Source organism: Cyanistes caeruleus, chromosome 6 (genome assembly GCF_971803275.1).
Source record: "Cyanistes caeruleus chromosome 6, bCyaCae1.hap1.1, whole genome shotgun sequence".
NCBI lineage: Eukaryota > Metazoa > Chordata > Aves > Passeriformes > Paridae > Cyanistes > Cyanistes caeruleus.
The window spans coordinates 11119479-11140015 of NC_141706.1; the positions used below are offsets into that span (position 1 = coordinate 11119479).

Genomic DNA, 20537 nt, shown 5'->3' on the forward strand with positions numbered 1-20537 from the left:
CTGGGCTGACTTCTGTGGTGTTTACACCCCACTAATCCACCCTGAGAAGAGGGGGCTTCCCTCCTTCACAGAAGTCAGTGGCAGGGCTGTGCTCCATGGTGTCCTACAGCTGCAAAGGACCCTTGGTATTTAGTGCATAGGTATAGTGAGCTCTGTACACAGAGGTGAGCTACACCCCTGCAAAGGGATGAGTCAGGCTTCCCGTTTTTAATTCTTGCCATGAAATGTTACAGCTGTTTTCTAAAAACTTTGGGTTTTGTTCAGAGGTTTCATTCCAATCAGCACAACCATAAGGAGGTTAATTAAAATTCAGCTCTTTGACAGTTCCAGTGCTACTCTGGTGACAATATTTACTTCCATGACTTTCCTTTTTAATTGCAAAGTAAAAAAAAAAATAATTGTATTTTAGCAGTATTCGGGTCTGGGAAAAAAAAGATAAGGTACTGAGTACTGTGTCTTTTGAGTTTAACTGTGCCATGCTTTTGAGTTGTGGCAGAGCTGTGAACCTGGTTTGGTTTCTCCTCCTCTGTGAACGCACACACCTACACTATCAGTGTTAAGGCTTGTACTTGTGTTGGGGAACAAGAACACCTCCCAAAGAGTTGCACTTTCCTGGTGACACCACCATCCCCAGCATGTCAGCTGTACCTCAGCCAACACCTCATTCTTCAGGAGGAATTCATATGAGCCTTTCCAGCTCTCCTTTGGTGCTGACTTTTTAAAGTGATGCCTTATTTTGTACTAATTGTGTTTGATTAAATTAGTGCTGTATATTATGGGATTTTATTTAAAGAAACAGGGCTAAAGTCATCTCTTGAAATATAAGTTGCTGTGAATATTGTTTGTATGAGATACTAGAATTTGTTTAAATGTGACAAAAAAAGAGGAAAATGAGATAACGTTTTGGGTTCATGTCAATCCGCAGCTAATAAATCACTGAAGAGCTGTTTTATCCATGCAGGAGGGACAAAAGAAGCTTTTCAACTCTAATAAATTACAGGAATATGCTTGTTTTTCAATGTAAAGGAAGAAATTTTACTACAAACATTTTTTCAAGAGCTTGTGGGTTTAAAGCAACATAAGAGACAAGTTCGTGCTTCTGTGACTCAGCTTGAGAGGATGGTTTTATTATACCTCATGACTTTCTGTAATATAACTGTACTTTGTCTTTCTAAGCTGGTCTTGAATCTGCTTCTGTTACAACTTCTAAGTGCTGATTACTTTTTTTTTAAAAGAAAAATATTGTAAAAGGAAAAATTTAAATATTTTAATGGTGGGGGGGAAGAGCTTGGTGTTGTTACTGTTTTAACCTTATGAACTCTGATTTCATTATTTCACTGAATGGAATAAGAAGGGTTACTCAGCCAATTTTCCTAATCCAGTTCTTGGTACTATTAAAAAAAATGGGTTTGATCTGTATAGAATCAAATCTATAGCATGCTGATGATGAGTTTGAGAGGAGTTAATTTTTCCAGTAGTCTTGACAATTCTGCTCCCCAGCACTGACTTTACCTGCTACTAATGTGAATTTTGGTACCTAATCCCCCAACTGAATCCATGCAGACAGAGCATGTGCCTGTAAAAAAAAACCCAGTTGCAGGGCTAGGGCTTTAAATGGACTTGATATCCTAGAAAATGTCTCAGTTGACTTTTAACTGGGTGCTAAAAGACCTGTTTAAAGTAGTGTTTTATTTGTAGGGAACGGGGTATTTTTTTTTTTTTTTTCTCATGTTTAATCCTGTGCTTAAGCTCAGGAAGAAATTTCTATTATCTGTTCTTTTTTATTGACACTAGCTTGGCTTAAAGTGAGAGAGGCAATTTTGAATAGGCTAGACATTCTGAGCATCACAATATTCCGTGTCTTTTCTGAAACTTCGGGAAGCAGGGTTACCTGTTGTGCACACATCTTAGTTTTTATCAAGATTTTTCATAGATTAAGTCTTTCTTAGGTGACTTTCTTCGCATTTAAGGCTTTTTCAAAACACTTCCTTTTTTTTTTTCCTTTTTTCTCCTCCTTACAAAGTTGGCTTGTTTAAAAAAATATCAACAAGAAATGCAAGATTCTATGCAACATTCATGTTGAGTTATAAATTGGGAGAATAAACCATTTTCTTTCCTTCAGATCTGCCAAGAATGATACAGGCCATAAATGAAATGTGGTTTATTTGGGTAAGGGGAGAGAGGGGGTTGGTTAGCCTTTTTGTATGTTTTGAAAGAAACAAACTTGATATTTCATTGTTGATGCTTAACTTCAATATTATGTGTATGAAATCTTGTCTAAATGTGGCAATTTTCTTTCAAGAAAAGAATAATACACAAAAACAAAGCAAAAAAAAATCTTTGTTGATATTAAATGGAAGGTTGCTGTTTTGATCTAGTCGTTTCCAGTGGAACAGTTTATTAAATATGTTCTATAAGATGTACATTTTTTCATTGTAACATAGAAATGTAAATATTTGATTAAAAGTGCTGCATTTTGATGAATTTTTTCTAGCCATTTTTAAAGAGAAAACTAGGAATTGAGTATTTTGTGTACATTTATGATGTTTTCCATTTGCTCCTCTCCCTATTTAATTTTCAGTTCTCATTTAGGATTGGAATTTGTGAATGGTCTGAGATCATGCCTTTCCTTTCTCACTCTCACCATTTCTACCCCTTCCGCACCCCGTGTCATGGAGAATAAAGCTTATGATTGTACCAGTCTTAAATTATTCATGATTCAATAAAATTGATGCTTATTTATTCAGATTTGTGGCTTCCCAGAACTTTTTGTCCCTTTCTAATCACCATTTTATAATTTTTCATTTGAAGATTGCGGGGTTCACTCCTTTGGATTTGTTGGCTTTTTGTAAGTACTTGTGAGGGGGTGCCAACAGGCCTCACCTTTCCATCCAGTCTGGTCTAGGATGTTTCCAGGGACACCTTCCACCCCTCTGGACAGCCTTCACATTCAGGACAGTATGCCAATTTCCTCTTCACCTGTTTGATAGACACATAATAAATACAGTAATAAATACCCAGTCAGTTAAAACATGTAAGAGTCTATTCTAGTTCATGGCAAATAAATACTCTGACTAAAAAAAAAAGTTAAAGTTCTCTATTCAGAAAGGATAAATGTAAACACCTCTGCACTTAAAATCTTAAGGGTTTGTTTTGGGTTTTCTTCTGGAGACTTACTCCTGTTTAGACAGTTCCTTGTCCACTTATCACCTATTTGAATGATTAAAGTTGGTAGGATAGATTAATGTGTAGACAACTTAAAAAAAAATAGAGAAGTCCTGTTGAAAACTGATGGTCTGCACTCAAGTTTGTTCAATCCAAAAATAGTCCTAATGGCACAGCAGTGTAAATGGTAGCTCAGAGCTGATCTTGAATGTAGGTATTGTCTGTCCTCCACAGCAGTTTTCCAGAAGTAGAATTGCTTTGGACATGCTCAAGCACATTTTTCCATGTTCTGTAAACTGCCTTAGATTCATAGAATTGCATGTCCTAGACTTGGTCCTGGAAAATACTTCAGCCATTATCTTGGACAATTTTTGAATCCATACTGGACTGCCAAAATGCTTATTATCTTTCAGGAATTCTTCCTTTCCGTTCCCTTTTTGGCTGCCCTGCCCCTTTCCCACATTATTCTTTTCTCTGTTCTATACACACTGTCTTATACACTTATCTTTTTTTCCCTTTACCTCATCTTTTCTTTAACCTTTATTTTATTTTATTTAACCTTTATTTTCCTACTTTTCTGTAGGAAAATATTTCCAACATCCTATTTCATTTTATGTCTTTCCTGGATCCATATCATCATTTCTCAGTGCCATAGGATCAGTGCTGGCTTTCTTTCTGCAATGGAAAAGTGAAATTCTCTGGAGTAATTTTATAAACTCAGTCTGCAGCCTGTAACATGTATTTTCACCCTTCTCATTCCTCTGACCTTCTCATCCCATTGGAGTAGTCGCCTCAAGAACCAGAGAGGAAATTCCTCCTGATACCCTGCAGGCTCCCATCCTCCATTTCACACTTCCTGTCCATTTCACCACTTTACTGGTGTCCAGGATTCTGGCATTCATCTCTGTGATAACCTAGGGTTATCTGTGGTTTCTAATGTGCATGTTTAATCTGGGCTTTTGGGGGTTAGAGCAGAGCACAGCAACTGAGGACAACTTTCATCTTTGCCCTTGGCAGTGTGGCTGACCATAGGCAATTCTTTTCCCGTCATCATCTTTGTTGGCTTAGCCACACACAGAAGTCCATGTTCCTCTCTCCTTCCTCAATCACGGAATGGTTTGGGTTGGAAGGGACCTTTAGAGGTCATCTAGTCCAACCCCCTGCAATGAGCTGGGACATTTTCTGTAAGAGCAGGTTACTCAGTCACAGGTATTTCTGATTTTCTCAGAGGCTTGAGAGATGTTACAGGGAGTGGAGACCATGCTCTGGCTAAACATGGGTAATTCCTCCTCTAGGAAGTTCACCCATGTGGAACTGGGCAATTAGGAAGTCTGAAGGGCTTTACATAGAATGGGATCCACAGGCAGATGGGAAGAGTTTGTGCTTCCACTGAGATCCTGACTGAAAGCCTATTGTAGATCAAGGAGCTGGTGATCCACATGCCAGTGAGCCTGAGTATGGCCAGGACTGTGCTGTGCTGTTCTGCCCTGTGCCACGAGGACAGGCTAGATGCACAAAGCCCTTGTCCATAGGATCAGCTCAGCCCACTCTAACAGAGAGGCATGCAGCTCCTGCTGGGTACCAGGGGGTTGAGCCATCCATGTATCCTTGGTTTTGTCCAACCATGCAGCAAGAAGATCTCATGGGTACCTCCTTTCTGTTTGATAGCAGAAATGGTTAATAGAATTCTTTTGCTGTGAGAAAACATCCTCCTGTAAAACCTTGAATACCCACACCCATGTGTGGGTATGGCCAGGATGCTGTGTGTGGATGCTGCTTCACTGAGGGTTCTCAGCATCTGAAGGGACAGAAGATTGACTCTGCTGTTCCCACCCTGCAGTGTTCACTCTGACAAATAGTATTTGATACCTCACTAGGTCTGAGTGCCTTTTTATAGGGATTGTAGAACCATTGTGATTGAAGAACCAGCACCAACTGCAAAAGTGGAGTTAGGGCACAAAGCCCAAGCCCAGTAGGGAAGGAGCAAGCTCACAAGCTCGGATTTGTGTAAGCCACCAAAGCTCATCCACAACAAGATTTCTGACAATGTTATTGCACAATTTTCATCTTCACACTTACTGCCAGACCACCAATCTCCAGTCCCTAATCAGCCCTGACTGTTAAACCTATTTCTGCACAGGAGTGCCCAACATCCACAAGGATCCTGGAAAGCTCTGAGAAATGCTTCCCACTGCAGATGCTGTACCTGCTGTCTCAGAACAGCCCTTTGCTGGTTGGATTTAGTGCTCACAGCCTGATAATATTTATTGCATACTTATCAGTGGTGGCCTTGAATATAGCCTTGGATATAGCAATAATAACACTGTGAGGTTTCAGATCCTGCTAAGAACACTGAAGACAACTAATAGGAAAAAACCGCTGGATTTCAGAAGCACTAAATCTTCCACTTCTGAAACTTCCATATGCTCAGAGTCCAGCTGTGAGGGTCTGTGGGAAGCATCCAAGGAGAGCACAAGCAGCTTATAAGGGCTGGGAGTTGCTCAGGAACAGTCCAACCCCTACAAAGGGAGCGGGAGAAAGCAGAGCAAGAGACCACCCTTGCTTAGGAGGGGGGTTTTGGATGTGCTTAAACAACAAACAAAAAGATAAATACTGACCATAGGAAGGTGGCCAAATACCCATCATGGACTACAAGAACCTTGCTGAGGCATACAAAGTTGCATTTAGCATGGCTAAGCTTGGCTAAACCTAGGAGGGGTATGAGAACCTGTCCCATGAGGAAAGACTGAAGCAGTTGGGTCTCTTCCTGAAGAAAACTTTTTGAAGACCTCATGGCAGGACTTCAGTACCTAGAGTGCAGCCACAAAGGGGATGGATGGTCTCTTTTCACAGGGAGCCACATGGAGAAGACAAGGAGCAATGGGTACAAGTTGAATGAGGAGAGGTTTTATCTTGCTATCAGAATGATATTTTTTACAGAAAGAATAATCATTATGTGGCACAATCTCCTCAAGGATATGGTAGAGTCCTCATTGATGGAAGATTTTCAAAATATGGTTGATCAGGGTAATAGTCCTCACCTGGTTTCTCTTTCCCACAAAAGACTGGACCAGAGGATTTTTCCTGATGTCTTCCAGCCTGTATTATATGATTTTATGAAGTATTTAGTCCTTTGCTGGTTACATGGGAGGGAAAATTAGGTAAAAGCAGCACACCTGGCACATGTGCATGTCCAGTAAAGGCACTCCTGTGAGGCTCTACTCTGCTGGACTTCCTAAGAGTTAAATCCCTGCCATGTGGACTAAGAAAGTGGTGCTGGTATAGGTTTTGGAGCTTGAAGGACATTATTTACTTATATAAATTAATTTTTTGTTGAAAAATACAAGAGCCCTGAAGATTAGGTCACTTGAAAAGGACCTGCAGAAGGGATGATCTTTCCCATCCTTGCTGAGCATTTCTGCCATGTGCTCCCACATGCAGTGGGGCAGTTCCAGCTGCTAGAAAAGAAAATCAAGGGAACAGATCAATTTTCTGCTCTTCAGTCCAATCACTTCTGCTGCCAGCCCATGCACACACACTGGCACACAGCTGGGCCTGGGGAGGGAGCGCAGCCAGGAGTGAGGCTCTGCCTTGCTCCTCCTCACAGTAAGAGGGCCCACAGCTTTCTGTCAAATCCACCTTGAACTTCCCAGGAAAGGGTTTTAAATGCTATCAGTGTTTTCTAGGACTGAACTTGGGTCTCTTCAAACCAATAGTTTCCTGTGAGATGGGGGTTTAGAACTGGTTGGGGTTTAATATCCTGCCATCACTCTCAGCCTTTGCTGGTTGCTTCTGGAAAGTATGACCTTGCATCATGTGTTCTAAAAGAGGTTATTTTATTTTATTATTTCATTTTTTATTCATTTTTTATTCAACTTGCTCCCAGTAAAGGACTGTGCAGGAGGCTTGTTTGCCTGGTTGTGGCTGAGTGAAAACACCTTCAGCTCCCCAGTTTGTGCAGGCACTGCTGGAGAAGCCATTGGACCAAGGAGTGGGACCAGAGAGACACACTCCAGGTCTGTTACCAAGAACTCTGCAGGCAGCAACAGTACAGACTCCCTGAGAAAGTGATTTATTTCCTTTTCTCCCCCTGTCCAAAAGACACTCTCCCACACTGGCAGGCACAGATGTTGAACCAGCTGGTTTCTTAAAGGATAAAATAGTTGAGAATTTGCTGCACTGAGCTTAAAGGATAAAATAGTTGAGAATTTGCTGCACTGAGCTCACAATCACCAAAGTTAAATCCCCCTCTCTGCCTTATCCATTCCCCAGTCTGAGAGATTTGTCTCCTGGCTCTGAGAAGGAAGAAAAGACACACAAGACGTTTGGGCTGTTGAGTCATTAAAAATAGCTGTTTGATATAAAGCAGAGGCTGTTATAGTGTGTATTACACATGGGATTACCAGAGTTCCCAAAACTCTGGATGCTGCTAGTCATTATGGAAACCATTCCATCTCCATGAAGGCAGGAAAGACTTCTTATCATCTTCTCTCCTTTCCTAAAGCATATAGAGAGCTGCATTAAAAACAAAGAGAGAGAGAGAGAGAGGGTGCTGAGCTTGTTTCAGGGAATAGAAGAAGGTCGTCTCTGACACTCTGGCTAACAGTAAATTATGGAACAATTTGCTCTCAGAAATACACCCAAGCTGAGCTCCCAATGCCATGCATACCAGGACAAACCCAGCTGCCACTAGATCCCCCTAAAGTGACTAGAATCTCTCCACATTTGAGGTAAGAGAATAGGTTTATGCCTTTTGACATTAGGTATCCAAAAACAGTGCTACTTCTGCAGTACTTCCCTTGGCGCAGCTGTGCCACATGAGCCATCCCATGGTAGCTGTGAACTCTGGATTCTTCATTCAGAGTGTACAAGGGACGTGTTGGAGAAGGAGGTCACCTTCCTGCAGCCAGAGATGCAGTCTGGCAGCTGTTGGTAAAAAAAAAACTGAACCCTTTAATTTCATATTAAGGTATCTCAAATGTTTGTGCTTAGTAGCCACCACAATGTTCTTTTTGCTATTAAAAAAAATAAAAGACTCTGAAAGGGGAAAAGAAAAAAAGTGTAAGATTAATACATGTTACATTTGGGTAAGGATTTTCCCTGTTAAATGGCAATTCCATGCTATTTTTCCTTTAGTACAGCTATTTGTCTAGCAGTAATAGCTCTCTAAGATGAAATAGCCCTCATGCTGAAAGAAGAAGTCTTAAATAGTTATTTTTGATAGCATTTCTAGTGCAGAGAAAATGCAAAGAACAGAGGGAAACAAGAAGATCAACAATTTCTGTTGAACAATTGTTATAAATAGCTCACCAAAATTGGGTTGGTCAATGTCGTGGTTTTAAAGCAGTAACTAAAAAAATTACTAGAAAACTTACTTATTTTTTGCTGTCAGATATGGATTAGAACAAGAGCAAAACAGGCTTAAAACTTAAAAAGAATAAAGAAAGTTTATTAACAAAACTACAAGAATAACAACACCAGAATAACCTTCCAGAAAACTCCTTTATCCCCCACTACCCAACCATTTCCTTGTTCACATGACAACATAGAGAGAAAAAACTTTGGAACTTTGGTGTTTAAAACAATCCCAATTCCTGCTAGAGTCTTTTCATCAGTCTTTGTAGAGAAACAGAAATCTTCTTCTGCTAATCTATGGAGTTTGTCACATGAAAACTATTTTTGTTTTAGTTTCCTATTTCTCTGATGCCAACTGCCTGGAAATTCTGCCATCAATTCACTCTTCCCATTTCACATCACTCTGAGGTGTGTTATGGGCCATGAGTCTAAGGATGTCATTTTTAAGGATGAGTTATTCAAAGGCAAAAGTTCTCTTCATATGTCTCTGTGAGCTTCCCTGGAAACAGAAGTTTTCTCTTTGCCTCTACAACGGCCCCAAGTCTTCAACTATTACTTTTCCCCCCTCTGTTCCAGCACCTCACTGTATCACAATTACTCCACCTTTTGCTCAAAATCCACACCTTGAACACTCCATTCCTCCCAATATACTGTCATGAATTAAAGGAGTTTTTTCAGAACACTATTGTCCATCTCCATAGCTTTAACAGAAAAATATTTCAGCTTAATTAAAGCATCTCTTTACTCTCTACTTCTTCTGAAGCTTCTTTTCTTTACTGTCTCTAATAGTTTATATAGTCTCTTTACATGTTGATTACTCTCTTTTTCTTTTTCTGGAAACAAGGATTAATCTGCAAGTCTCATGTGGGTAATGAAAAGGTTAAAATCTTGTGCAGGCTTTGTAGATGGTTCTGTGATCTCTGACGGAGCAGCAGCTGGAGCTGTCTGCGATGGAAGATTCTTCCTGGCTGCTCTGGAGCGTGTGGTCACTGTCTCAGCTCATGGCAGGTCAAGAGCTTTTTTCTTTCTTTACTCGGCAGTCTCTGGTGAATTCAGTCCCAGCAAAAACTGCAGCCGAGCCAGGGACCGGCCTGGCCCGGCCAGAGCCCGGGGGAAGCCTTGCAGGCCCCATCTCCCAGCCAGGAGCTGTGGCAGGCCCAGCCCAGCCCCTGCATGGGCCACATGGCCTGGGCAGGGGACAGGAAGCCAGCTAAAACTCTGTTGCCCTTCACAGCCAGGAAACAAAGAGACAAAGAAATTCCCAGGCTTAGGTCTTAAGGTGGTATTCACAGGTTGATCTCACTTTTCAATGGTTAAAACCGCTGTCAACTCTTAGAAATGGCCAGTTGTTGGCTAGGAGACAAACTCCCATCAGCCTCTAGCAGTTTTAACTTCCTTAGGTGTTTCTCTTTGTTTTCTTAAATGCCAACCTATCACAGTCAATCAATAAGGCAATTTATTAATTCATTGATAAGGGACGAGCAAGCAGCTCTGGGGATGTGAGGAGTCTCCACTCCACCAACACGCCCCCTTTATCCCTGGTCATTGGCTCTTTTATAGGCAGTTTCTTGTTGGGCTATGTCATGCCTTCTGTGCTGGGCTACAAGTCCAGGCAAGGCCAAACATGTTGGCTATTCTCCCCAGCAGCAGCGGCTGGAAGCCCCCACCAGGTCTGGACGAAGCTCCAACATGTGGCCAGCTTACACTCCTAGCAGACAGGTAACAGCAGTAACAAGTTTTCACATGTTTGCACAAGCCCGTTGTTTCTTTTTACATGAAGAGTGGGTACAATTCATAATTAAACAATTACATAGTGGCAAAAATACATAACTGCAAAAGCTAGCAATTCACAGCAAAGGGATTTAAACAAAAATAATGAAATCGTTATATTTTCCTTTGTCTCATGTCCATGTTTTACTTTAAGATCAGTATTCTTGTTTATACTGATCCCATGGTGTGTTTCCATAATGACACAAATCACTATATAACATCTCACACAATGAATCAGGAGGGGTTTTGTATAAGCAATACCTGTTCTCATTTTGGACATGTTCCTTTCTAGAGTGTTGCAGTATGTGTGATGGCACCTATGTTTTCTGGAGTAGCCACTGGATTTTAAAACAAATTGTATTTTGAATTAGTTCTGTCTTTATAAGTTACTTAACTATAGCCTTATGTTTACTGGATGTGCTGGTTTTGGCTGGGGTAGAGTAAGTTCTCTTTCAGTGACTTGGTAGAGGATATGTATTTTGGATTTGTGCTGAATGTACAGTAATACAGACATTAATATCAATGTTTTTGTTATTGCTGAACAGGGCTTGCACAGAGCCAAGGCCTTCTCTGCTTTTTGCTCTGCTTCAGTGGTGAGGGAGTTGGGGGTGCCTGGGAGAGTGAGAGGAGAGACAGTCAGGACAGGTGACACAAACTGACCAACGGGATATTCCAGACCATATGACATCAGGCTCAGGATATAAAGTGGGGGGAAGGAGGAAGAGGGGGGATGTTTGGAGTGGTGGTGCTTGTCTTTCCAAGTAACTATTTAGTGTGATAAGGCCCTGCTCTCCTGGGAAGGCTGAGCTGCCCACGGGAAGCAGTGAATGAATTCCTTGTTTAGCTTTTCTTTCATGCATGGCTTTTACAAAAAACACAACAAACCCAAACCAAACAAGCCCCTTTGCTCTTTCACTGTATTTTGCGGGAGAAACACTGTCTCTGTCTTTTCCATCTCTTCTTCCATTCCGCCTGTATCAGGTGTATGTTATCAATTGCTAATGGCTTCAAGGTGTCAGAGAGACAGATGGTAAGAAATGTGACAATGTGTCCCAACTTAGATATGTCCAACTATCTTTAATTGGAAAGAGGTTGAAAACCTGGAACAGCCTTTCTAGCAGGACTTAGTCATGCCCTGTGTCTGGCAGTATTCTGGAGGCTTTTGGACAATGCCCTTTAATAACACCTTTAATTTTTGGCCAGCCCTGAAGATGAATTAGATAATTTTTGTAGGTTCCTTCCTAATGGAATCACTCTCTTTTTCCTTTCACACCTTCCCTTATGGCTGTGCCAGTGAAGTGGAGCAGAGGGAGAGTGGGATCTGGGGGACATCTGCTGCATATTTTTCTTTTGTTTTGGTGTGTTATGACTGGTGGACATTAGAGATCATGGAGCAGAAAATAAATGCAGTTTTGTAATGAAATCTCTATTTCAGAAGAACTCTACCTGTATGCAAGGCAAAACCCACTGACATTCCTGTAGTGTATAGCAGAAATGTAAAAAACAAAAGCAGGTGGGTGGTTATGGATTTGCCTGGTTTTGTAGTAATGATCCTTGGCTGGACATGAGGCTGAAGAGTTAAGTTTATCTCTTTTATTCTCTCTACCCTGTAAGAATGGTCTAATTACCTGTTTCCAGTGTATAAACTATAGCATCTTAGTGATGTGTGGTGAGTTTCTCCCTAGTTAAAAGGCAGGTAGATATTCTTGTGAAGTAACTTAATTAGAAACTGATAAATTCTTATTGAATCACTAATAAGGTAGTTTCCTCTCCCAGACACAAACTACAACAGTGTGTTATCTAGAACCAAGTACTACTGAATGATCAAAATTGGAAACCTACTGGGTTTTTTTATTTGACAATCATCCACTTTAATATATATACATATTTAAAGTCTGTACATGGTAAAATACAAAATAAAAGTGTTTCTTTATAAGTTACACAAACAGCTGCATTCACCTGTAGTTTAGCTGTTATTTAATTAAAAAAAAAGAGAGAAGCATTGTTGAACCATTGTTATATTCATTGACAATAGCCTTGGTATAAAACACCCATACAGAGTAAGTGTACAAAATAGTGTACAGTTCATATAAGCTGTGCAAAGACAGCAAAGTTCAGTTAAAAATCAAAGAGGTGTCTCCACTTTCCTATGTCCACACCATGGATAGAGGAAGCAAAGTGGAAAATAAGCACAAGTTTGTGGGCAAAAAGGTGGATTAGACAGTGCTTTGAACACAATATTGATGAATAAATTAAGAGAAAATCATAAATATATAAGATCTCCATTACAAAGGGCATACTTGTATTATACCTTCAAAGTCATTCCAGGTATTTCAATGGATCTATTGCACAAGCATGGTGCAATTTGGGGTGAGGAGGGAGGCAGAGCTTGGTCTGTGTCCCTCAAGGTTATTTATTTTGGAAGAAAAGGTTGCTAGATCAGACAAGTCCTCAGTAGCAGCTGAAGTAATACAGTAGCTGGAAATTCACTTGAAGGGTAATAGGAATGGTCATGCCATCTCTATTGTATTTTTGATGATTTTTTTTGTCTGGGGGAAGAAGTTTCCTTTCCTACAGGGAAATTTCCCTTTCCTCCCTGCTGTAGAGCCAGGAGCTGCCTGTTACGTGTTTTTTGGGAGAAGGTAGCTAACTGAGCAGATACTGATTGCTAAGCAGAGAATTATGGAAAGTTGGGCAGACATTATGAATATGAAAACCTCCACATGGTGCAGAATGAGGAATACCAGTGAGAAGGAAGTCTTGCAGCTGTTGTGATAAAGAACCCGCACTGAAGAAGCATGTGGACATTGGGGTGGGACAGCACCTCTTCAATTTATAGCACTCTGGTTTATTTACATCTTTGCAGTGTCCTCATGTGATGGTAGGGGCAGGCAAGTGACCTAAGAGACTGTTATCTCCTCCTCTTCTTCTTCCCCTTCATCATCCTCTTCCTCTGAGTCTGAGAAGTCTGAAGGTTTGCTGGGGCTGCTAGAATGGGATGGAGAAGGAGACATCTGGGAGTCCAGTCTGTCCCTCAGGTGTAGATGATCTGGGGACTGGTGGTAGGTTAGGGGATGCTGGGGGCTGGGTGGGCACATGGAGGGAACTTCCTCCTCCTCCTCTCCTGAACACTTCTTGCCTACGTCACTGAGGTCTGGGTGAGGGTTGAACTTGGTGGGTAGGGTCTGTTCTCTGCAGCCACCAGAGGAGAGGAGCTCTCTTTCTTTGGAATTCCTCCATTTCATCCTCCTGTTCTGAAACCAGATCTTCACCTAAGGGACAAAGCAACAAAGGAGTGAAACAGTTCAGTAAAACGGACCAGAAAAGGTGTTTTGGCTGCACTCTCAAAACCCTGCACATGCCCATACTGAAGCTAACAGGAGCCACAGAATCTGATCTTTGGAGGACCCTAGGAGAGAGCTCAGGGGCAATCAGGCTGTGGTCCAACTCACACAGATGGCAATTGTGATATTTTTGGCTCTGTTGATCTCCTCTGACTTGTTTTGGGTGTTCTCCCTGCTCCCGTCCCCTTCTCCCTGCTCCCATCCACTTCTCCCCTACTTCTCTCAAGCTGCCTCCAGGGAGTGGGGGATCTTGGCTCCCCACACACTCTCTGCCCTCCCCCCACGAGGTGCCCCTCTCACCTGTGAGTCCTTGAGGCCCAGCTTGGCTGCCAGCTTCTTCCTGTCAGGTTTGCTGATGTACTTCTGTTTCTGGAACATCTTCTCCAGTGCCTTGCGCTGGACATCAGAGAAGACGGCGCGGCGCAGCATCCCCCGGCGGGGCTTGCCCCTGGCAGCCAGCGGCCAGGAGAAGGTGCCAGGGATGGGGACCACGGTGGAGGCAGCTGTGGGAGGGACATACGGCACTGAGCAGAGCGGGACCGGCCCCCACCATCCCTCCCTGCCCTTCGGGAGGGCACTCATCAACCTGGGGCCGTGAAAAGGAGATTTAAGCTTAACCAACCATCCCCCTTTCAGGCAGCGATCGCCGGGATTAGATCTATCAACTCAAATGTGGAAAATGTGTCAATGGTGGCCGGTTTTGTTGGGAGATTCAAAGGTCCCCGGCCTGAAAAGGCAAAGCGAAGCGTACCGGCTAAAATAGAGGTATAATAAAAAAGCTCTCCCTCCCACTCAGAAGCATTTGATTTTTTTTCAGATGCTTTTATCATTTCAGATGCTTTATTATGCTGGAGATGAAAATGAGGACTTTTCTGATTCCGAACAAAACCGCTCCTCTTCAGATGCAGTTTTGATCAATCAGTATTCATCTTTTTATAATAATCTCTTCTCTATCCCTCCCCCCCGTTCCAAAGTTGGAGAATCAATTCGAAGACATGAAAAGTAGCAGCTAATTAGCACACTGCCTGGTTCCCAATGGCATTAGTATGATAAAAAAGGGCAGAGTTTCGCCTTTAAAAAAAAAAAAAAGGAGGGGGAGAACCTCCCCAGGAGAGACAGAGATGCTAATGAAGCGTGAATGGTAATTGTGTAGTAATGAACTAACAGAAAAAGACTGAGGACAAGCAGCTAATGCCATATATTACTGGAACAAAAGAGATTTACACTTTCAAACTAAACACAACGGCATGCCAGGCTCCTCGGGAGAATACTGATGGCACAATCGTCTCTTTCCCGAAATCATTTTCATTAAATGGACATGAAAAGCTATTTATAAAGCTCAAGTTGTTTTTGTTAGGCTATTCACATGCTGGAGAAAGGAAGCAAATTCCATTATCCAGAGGATGAATAGAAGAGCTTAGGTTATTTTTTTTTTTTTTCGCTTTCCCTTTCCCCGTTTTCTTTTTAAATTCATAGCTTGTTTGTGTAATTAGATTTCGGGTTTTTTGTTGTTTTTTTTTTTTAATTGTTCTCTCAGTATCATAATACTTGGGTGCTGTGACAATCACAGCCCCGTGGCCTGCTTTCTCGCCTTTCCCGTGTTGTTTGACGGTGTAACCGGGAAGATGAAGGAGGGAAGGGCTGGTAGGCGGCGGAGGTGATGGAGCAAAGGATAAAGACGCGGCGGAGGCGGAGCAGGGCAGTCACGCCGCTCCCGCAGCTCGCTGGATCCCCCCGTACCGCGGAAAGGTTCGGGAGACACCCACAGGCTCCCTCCCTCTCTCTATCCCTCCCTGCCGCCCACCCTGCTCGGACGCGGAGCTCCGGCGGCGGCGGCGGGAGCTGATCGCTCCTCGTGGTGCTGAAACGTCAGCGCCGGCAGGCAGGGAGGGAGGGAGGCAGGCAGAGAGGGAGGGAGGGACCCGCCTCGCCTCGGGACCGTGACAATCCCGGCTAATTTGTGGATCAGCGGGGGGAGCGGGCAGGGAATGTCAGGCAGTCACTGCCTGTGCTAAATCGGGCAGCAAATTGGCGCGACTGATGCTTGAATGTTGTACTCCCTCCAACCTCTGAACTGCGGCATAACCCCGCCGGGGGGAACGCAGGGACGGGGAGAAATCACCGGGCTGTGCCGGCAGAGGGGCCCGCCCGCACACAGGGACACTTTTAAACACCTACCTGGGAAATAGGAAGATCTGAGAAAGGGCTGGAAGGATCCTTCAAAGTACGGAAAGGAGAAAGTCTTTGGCGGGACGCTCTGAAGCAACGCAGGAGAGGTTTCTAGTAAATAAATAAAATCAAATTAATCGGAGAAAACCCGCCAGTTGGACTCGACCGACGGCAAGACTGGGTTCTGTCGCTCGGTCTGGACTCCAATGCTGTGGTACTTTTAGAAAAAATAAAAGAGCCAGACTGAACTCGGAACGGCCGGGGAAAAGTGGCACTTCTGCTGGTTTTGCCAGCAAAGCGGCACTCGTGAGGACAAGGTCAGCCATAAGACAGTCCCGGGGAACTCGCCTCTGGGAGCCCTCCCTCCTCCTGCTCCTCCCGTCCCGGAGCGGGACCAGCCGCCGGCAGCGCTGCCCCTCGCCCTTGAAATCTGAGCCATGCCGGAGGGCTCTGCAGCTCGGGACTGGGTCCTCCCTCCTTTTCCTAAACCGGCTCTCTTCGCTGCCCCTCGCCCGGCACCCCCCTCCTGAGGACGGTGTGTCCCGGAGCCGCGGCCGGCGGCAGCTCGGGATGTGCCCCGCTTACCGGCTCGGGGTGTGGAGGAGAGGATGGCGTTGACTCCAAACTTCAGGAAAGTGGAGTCGCTGCTGGAAGTCTGTGGCGAACAGATCCTCCTGGAGCCGGCGGTGGTGGAGCTGGGGAGCTCCGGCGTCCCCGAGTCTGTCCTGGCCGCCGAGGCTGGAGGGGACATGCTGGGTGCGGGGGCAGTCCTGGGCAGGTAGCTGGTGGGCCTGCTGATCCGGATTAAATCTTCCACCAGGAAGCTGGAATGGCTGGAAAAAGCCGACTGCAGTGACTGAGGCAAGGTGAGGGTGGGGGTCGGCCGGAGGAGGCTGGGGTAGACAGCTGGAGGGGAGATGAGGCTGGGGAACATCATCGCAGGGGCCGTCCGCGGAGCCGGGCTGGGGCCGCTCGCCTGCTTATTTGTTTGTTTGCTTTTCTTTTCTGCTTTGCAAACCTGGGTTGGTAAAGATCCAGCCAGCGAGTCTGGCGGAGTTCTCTCTGCCCCTTCCTCCTGGACCATGGGTTTTATAGTGGTCAGCCCCGCTGAGGCTCTTTCAAAAGTGACAGCCCCAACAATGGGGTTCAACAAAGTTCTCCACTTGAGCTTCATTCAGGGCGAGCTCCCGGCTTCTCCATTGGTCCGGGGCTGCAATTTATGATTGGATTAGACTTCATAAGCAACCAGGACACAATGGCCCAGCCACAAAGAAAGTGTAGTCATCAATTTTGCATATTGACCGCCTCTTTGGAATACAGCGCTCCAAAGGCTCCCAGCAGGGTTTTGTTCAGAGGCAACACACACAGGCTAATTAAATGCCTATTTTAAAGTTTCAAATGACACCTCGCCTCGTAGAAAGGGAATTATTTAAAGAAAGCACTAAATTTATTTGTTGCTCCCCTGCTGAGTTTAGGAAATAAATCAATAAATATTCATATAAACTTATCTGCAGACTCTCAGAAAAGCACTGGTTTTGTGAACTTGAAAATACAAATTAGAAGACATGGAACTAAGCTTTGTTGAGGGAGAAACACTTCTGGAGGGTTTGAGCATATTCTGCTCCTGCTATTAGTGTGAGGCAGAATTAGTGTGTGTAGATGGGTTTGGTTTTCTATTTCATCAAAGGCCCGGAATAAGGAATATTTGCAGTGTCAATCTCTCCTTTCAAGATCCGAGCTTTGTAAAAGTCTTGTGTACTTGTGCTCAGGCAAGAGGTTTGCCCAGACTGAATTTTGAGCCTTGATCTGGCTGGTGAGAAGCCTGCTTCCACAAAATTTGAGTATTGCATACAGGAGAGACCTGGACAGCTTTGTGGGACCAGAAGAACCCCTTCCGGTTCTCAGTCTGTTGCTCTTCTGTAGCTTATCTACGTTCAAAATAGTGAACGTGGGAATTGGTACCTTCCAGCTGCAAAAATGAAGACAATTTTGTAGAGTTTAGATCCTTTTGGCTGAAGTTATCTGAGTGTTTGTCCAAGTGTCGATAGCTTGAAGCAGACAAATTCACCTGATCTCACTTTTTATCTGCGCACATGTACAGGTTTTCGGAAGGTGCGTCGTTCAGTGCGACAGAGCCCAGAGTTGCCTAACTTTGGTGCAAGGGACAAATGACATCGTCTAAAAGGAAAGTAGTAAACTGGCAGAGAGGTTTTGTTTGTGGTGGCAAAAAATGGAAATAGGCGCAAGAGTAGTTAGTCTCCTTTGGAAGTGGATGATGAAAGCGACTATTGAGAGTGGTTTTACCTGATTTCTCTGTTAAAGACTATAACAGATGTGTTAAATGTCCTATGTTTTAAAAGCACCCCATTCAGCCCTTTGGTGTGTCTGAACCTTTGCAAGCAGAAGTGTGCAGCTCAACCATGCAGCCTTTATCCTATTAACCATGAACTAACTGTCACCTTCAGCTGTTTTCCCTTTCTACTTCTTAACACAAAGCTTTCTCAAAAATCTTATTAACCAGCTTTATTTCTTTCGATGGTTTTTGTCCCGACGTTTTGTGTTGATTATCTCCATGTCGATGCTTTAACCATTCAATAAAAGTGCATCTGCGATTTATATCACATTAGGGAAGAAAGAAAGTCTGTTAAACCTCTCCCTTGATTCAAATCAAAAAGTTATTTATTAGAGAAGATGGAATCAGCCCTGGAAACTGTATGATCCTGACAAGCTTTCCCCGTGCTGTTAGCTGGCCCCCAGCAGGCGAACACCTGCAGACCTGACTTGGAAAGTCTGAAAGCATCACTTTGACATAAAACCTCTCTGGAGTTTTTTCTCCACTTCCCAGTTTTGTTGGTCTTGATGCTTAGCAGGTAAAGAAAAAAGGGAAGGAAGGCGTGGGCAGAGCACAGGGGGCTCGGGGATGCAGACAGGTCCTGCCAACTGCCCCTCTACCCCGTTCAGGCCCCCGCTGTCGGGGGTTCCGGGGGGAGCAGGGGCTTCCCCGCCCTGCTCCGGGCTCAGCTCTCCCTCGCCCCCACTCAGGACGCTCCGTTGTTACCTCAAGCCCCGTTTCTGCGCAGCGCTGCTCTCGAGGTGTTATTTAGCAAGCGAGCGGGACAGTAGCGAATGCAAAAAGCAAACAGGGCTTTTCCAATAAAATAATTACCTGGCACCCCGCCAGCTCCGGGTCCCATCTCCGTGCCTTGCTCCCTGCCCCTCTCGCAGCCGTCCCCCGATCCCGGCGCCTTCCAAATGAGCTCCGCCCGGCTGCTCCGAGAACACTTCGTTTTTTAGTCATTATACGTTTCCTTTGAGATGATTTACTCCTTTCTTTACATATACATTGGGGGCATTTTGTCTCACTATAGACCAACTGCTGCTAATTTCTCTGGTTTTAAAAAAGAGGGGCTGACATTTTCTGGAAGGTTGGGTCAAACGCATGCTGGGGCACGCGTGGACCCGGTTCCTTGTGATGCGTCCGAGCACACTCATAAAGAATTCCTTAAGCACCACGGCAAAAGGGACTAGACATCTATTGAAAGGGAAGATAGACCATAAGAAACCAAGAAATCAGACGAAAGGATCTTATTTTAAGAGATCTCCTTTGGAAGTTTCTTTTCAAAGGCAGTGATCATTTAAGAGAAAGGGAACTCTAATGTCTCAGGATAAAACCTGTGACTAATGCCGTTTGACCTATGCTCAGGCAGTTTTGTGTTTCCTGCCATTCATTTTAATGTCGTTATCTTCAAATTTTTTTTCTTAAAAGTCACTCACTTTCTTTGTCAAGAAAAAAAAAAAAAAAAAAAAAAAAAAAAAAAAAAAAAAAGGAAAAAGAACTCAAATCCAAAACTGCCGGCGGGTAAGGGGTAGGGAGGGGGGTTGGGGTAGAAGCTGCGTGTGTCCCGGTCCGAGGCTGGTAATCCGCATGAAATTGGGAGAGCCAGCACTTCAAATCCGGAGACCAAAGGGCTGGGCAGGGCCGGGCCGACGCCCCCCCGGCGGCTCGGAGTCACGCTCGGAGCCCCATCTCTCTCCCACATCCCTGGCCCCGGGAGACGGACGTCTCAATCACCGCCATGGCGCTGCCCCACGCGGGACACCCTCCCCGGGACAGCTCCTGCCTCTGCCGGGCCGCTTCCCGCAGTCAGGTGGAAGCCGAACTTCTCGTCCCTCCCTGCCCAAGCCGAGAGCCGCTCCACAAGGGACCAGCCTCTCCGCGCCTCCCATGGCTGCCCGGGCCCACAATGCCCGCTTCTTCTTCCAGAAACCTGCGGTGCAAGTGCGTGTGTGTGCACTTTTTAGGTTATTTTCTCCCTCCACACCTTTTTCTCTGTTTGTTTGGGTTTGTTTTGTTTTGTTTTGTTTGCTTTTTTTGTGTTTTTCCTTTTTTCTTCCGCCGGAGAGGGGCCTGAGGGAGAGGGGAGGGATGCTCAGTCTCTGCTGTGTCCCAGCTCCCTAACGATGTTCAACGACCACGCCGGCAGCTTGAATGGAGGCTGCGGGGGCGAGGCTGTATTAAGACACCTAAGTCTTCACCTTTAGAATTCAAGCACAAGGAGCAGCAACTGTTGGTTCGTTCAAAGCTCTTCTAGATCCCCCCCTTTTCTTGAAAATCCTTCTATTGTGCCAATCAAGCAGATGGTTTGCAGGAAATATAGCTTGGCCCCAGTGACCGAAACTAATTTTAACTAGCTTTCCAAGCCTGGCACGTTTGTTTTGCTCTTACAAAATAGC

At 44.4% G+C, this 20537-nt stretch overlaps 1 protein-coding gene across 1 annotated transcript; it reads right to left on the reverse strand.

The window, feature by feature from the left end:
• Nucleotides 1-12052: 12052 nt before the first annotated feature.
• On the reverse strand, nt 12053-19620 carry DBX1 (developing brain homeobox 1). Its single transcript, XM_023928451.2, has 4 exons — nt 16389-19620; nt 15813-15914; nt 13935-14137; nt 12053-13562 (listed from the first exon to the last, which is right to left on the reverse strand). The coding sequence occupies exons 1-4, from the start codon at nt 16975-16977 to the stop codon at nt 13191-13193; spliced, it is 1266 nt and encodes a 421-aa protein (XP_023784219.2). The 5' UTR covers nt 16978-19620; the 3' UTR covers nt 12053-13190.
• Between the last annotated feature and the right edge of the window lie 917 nt (nt 19621-20537).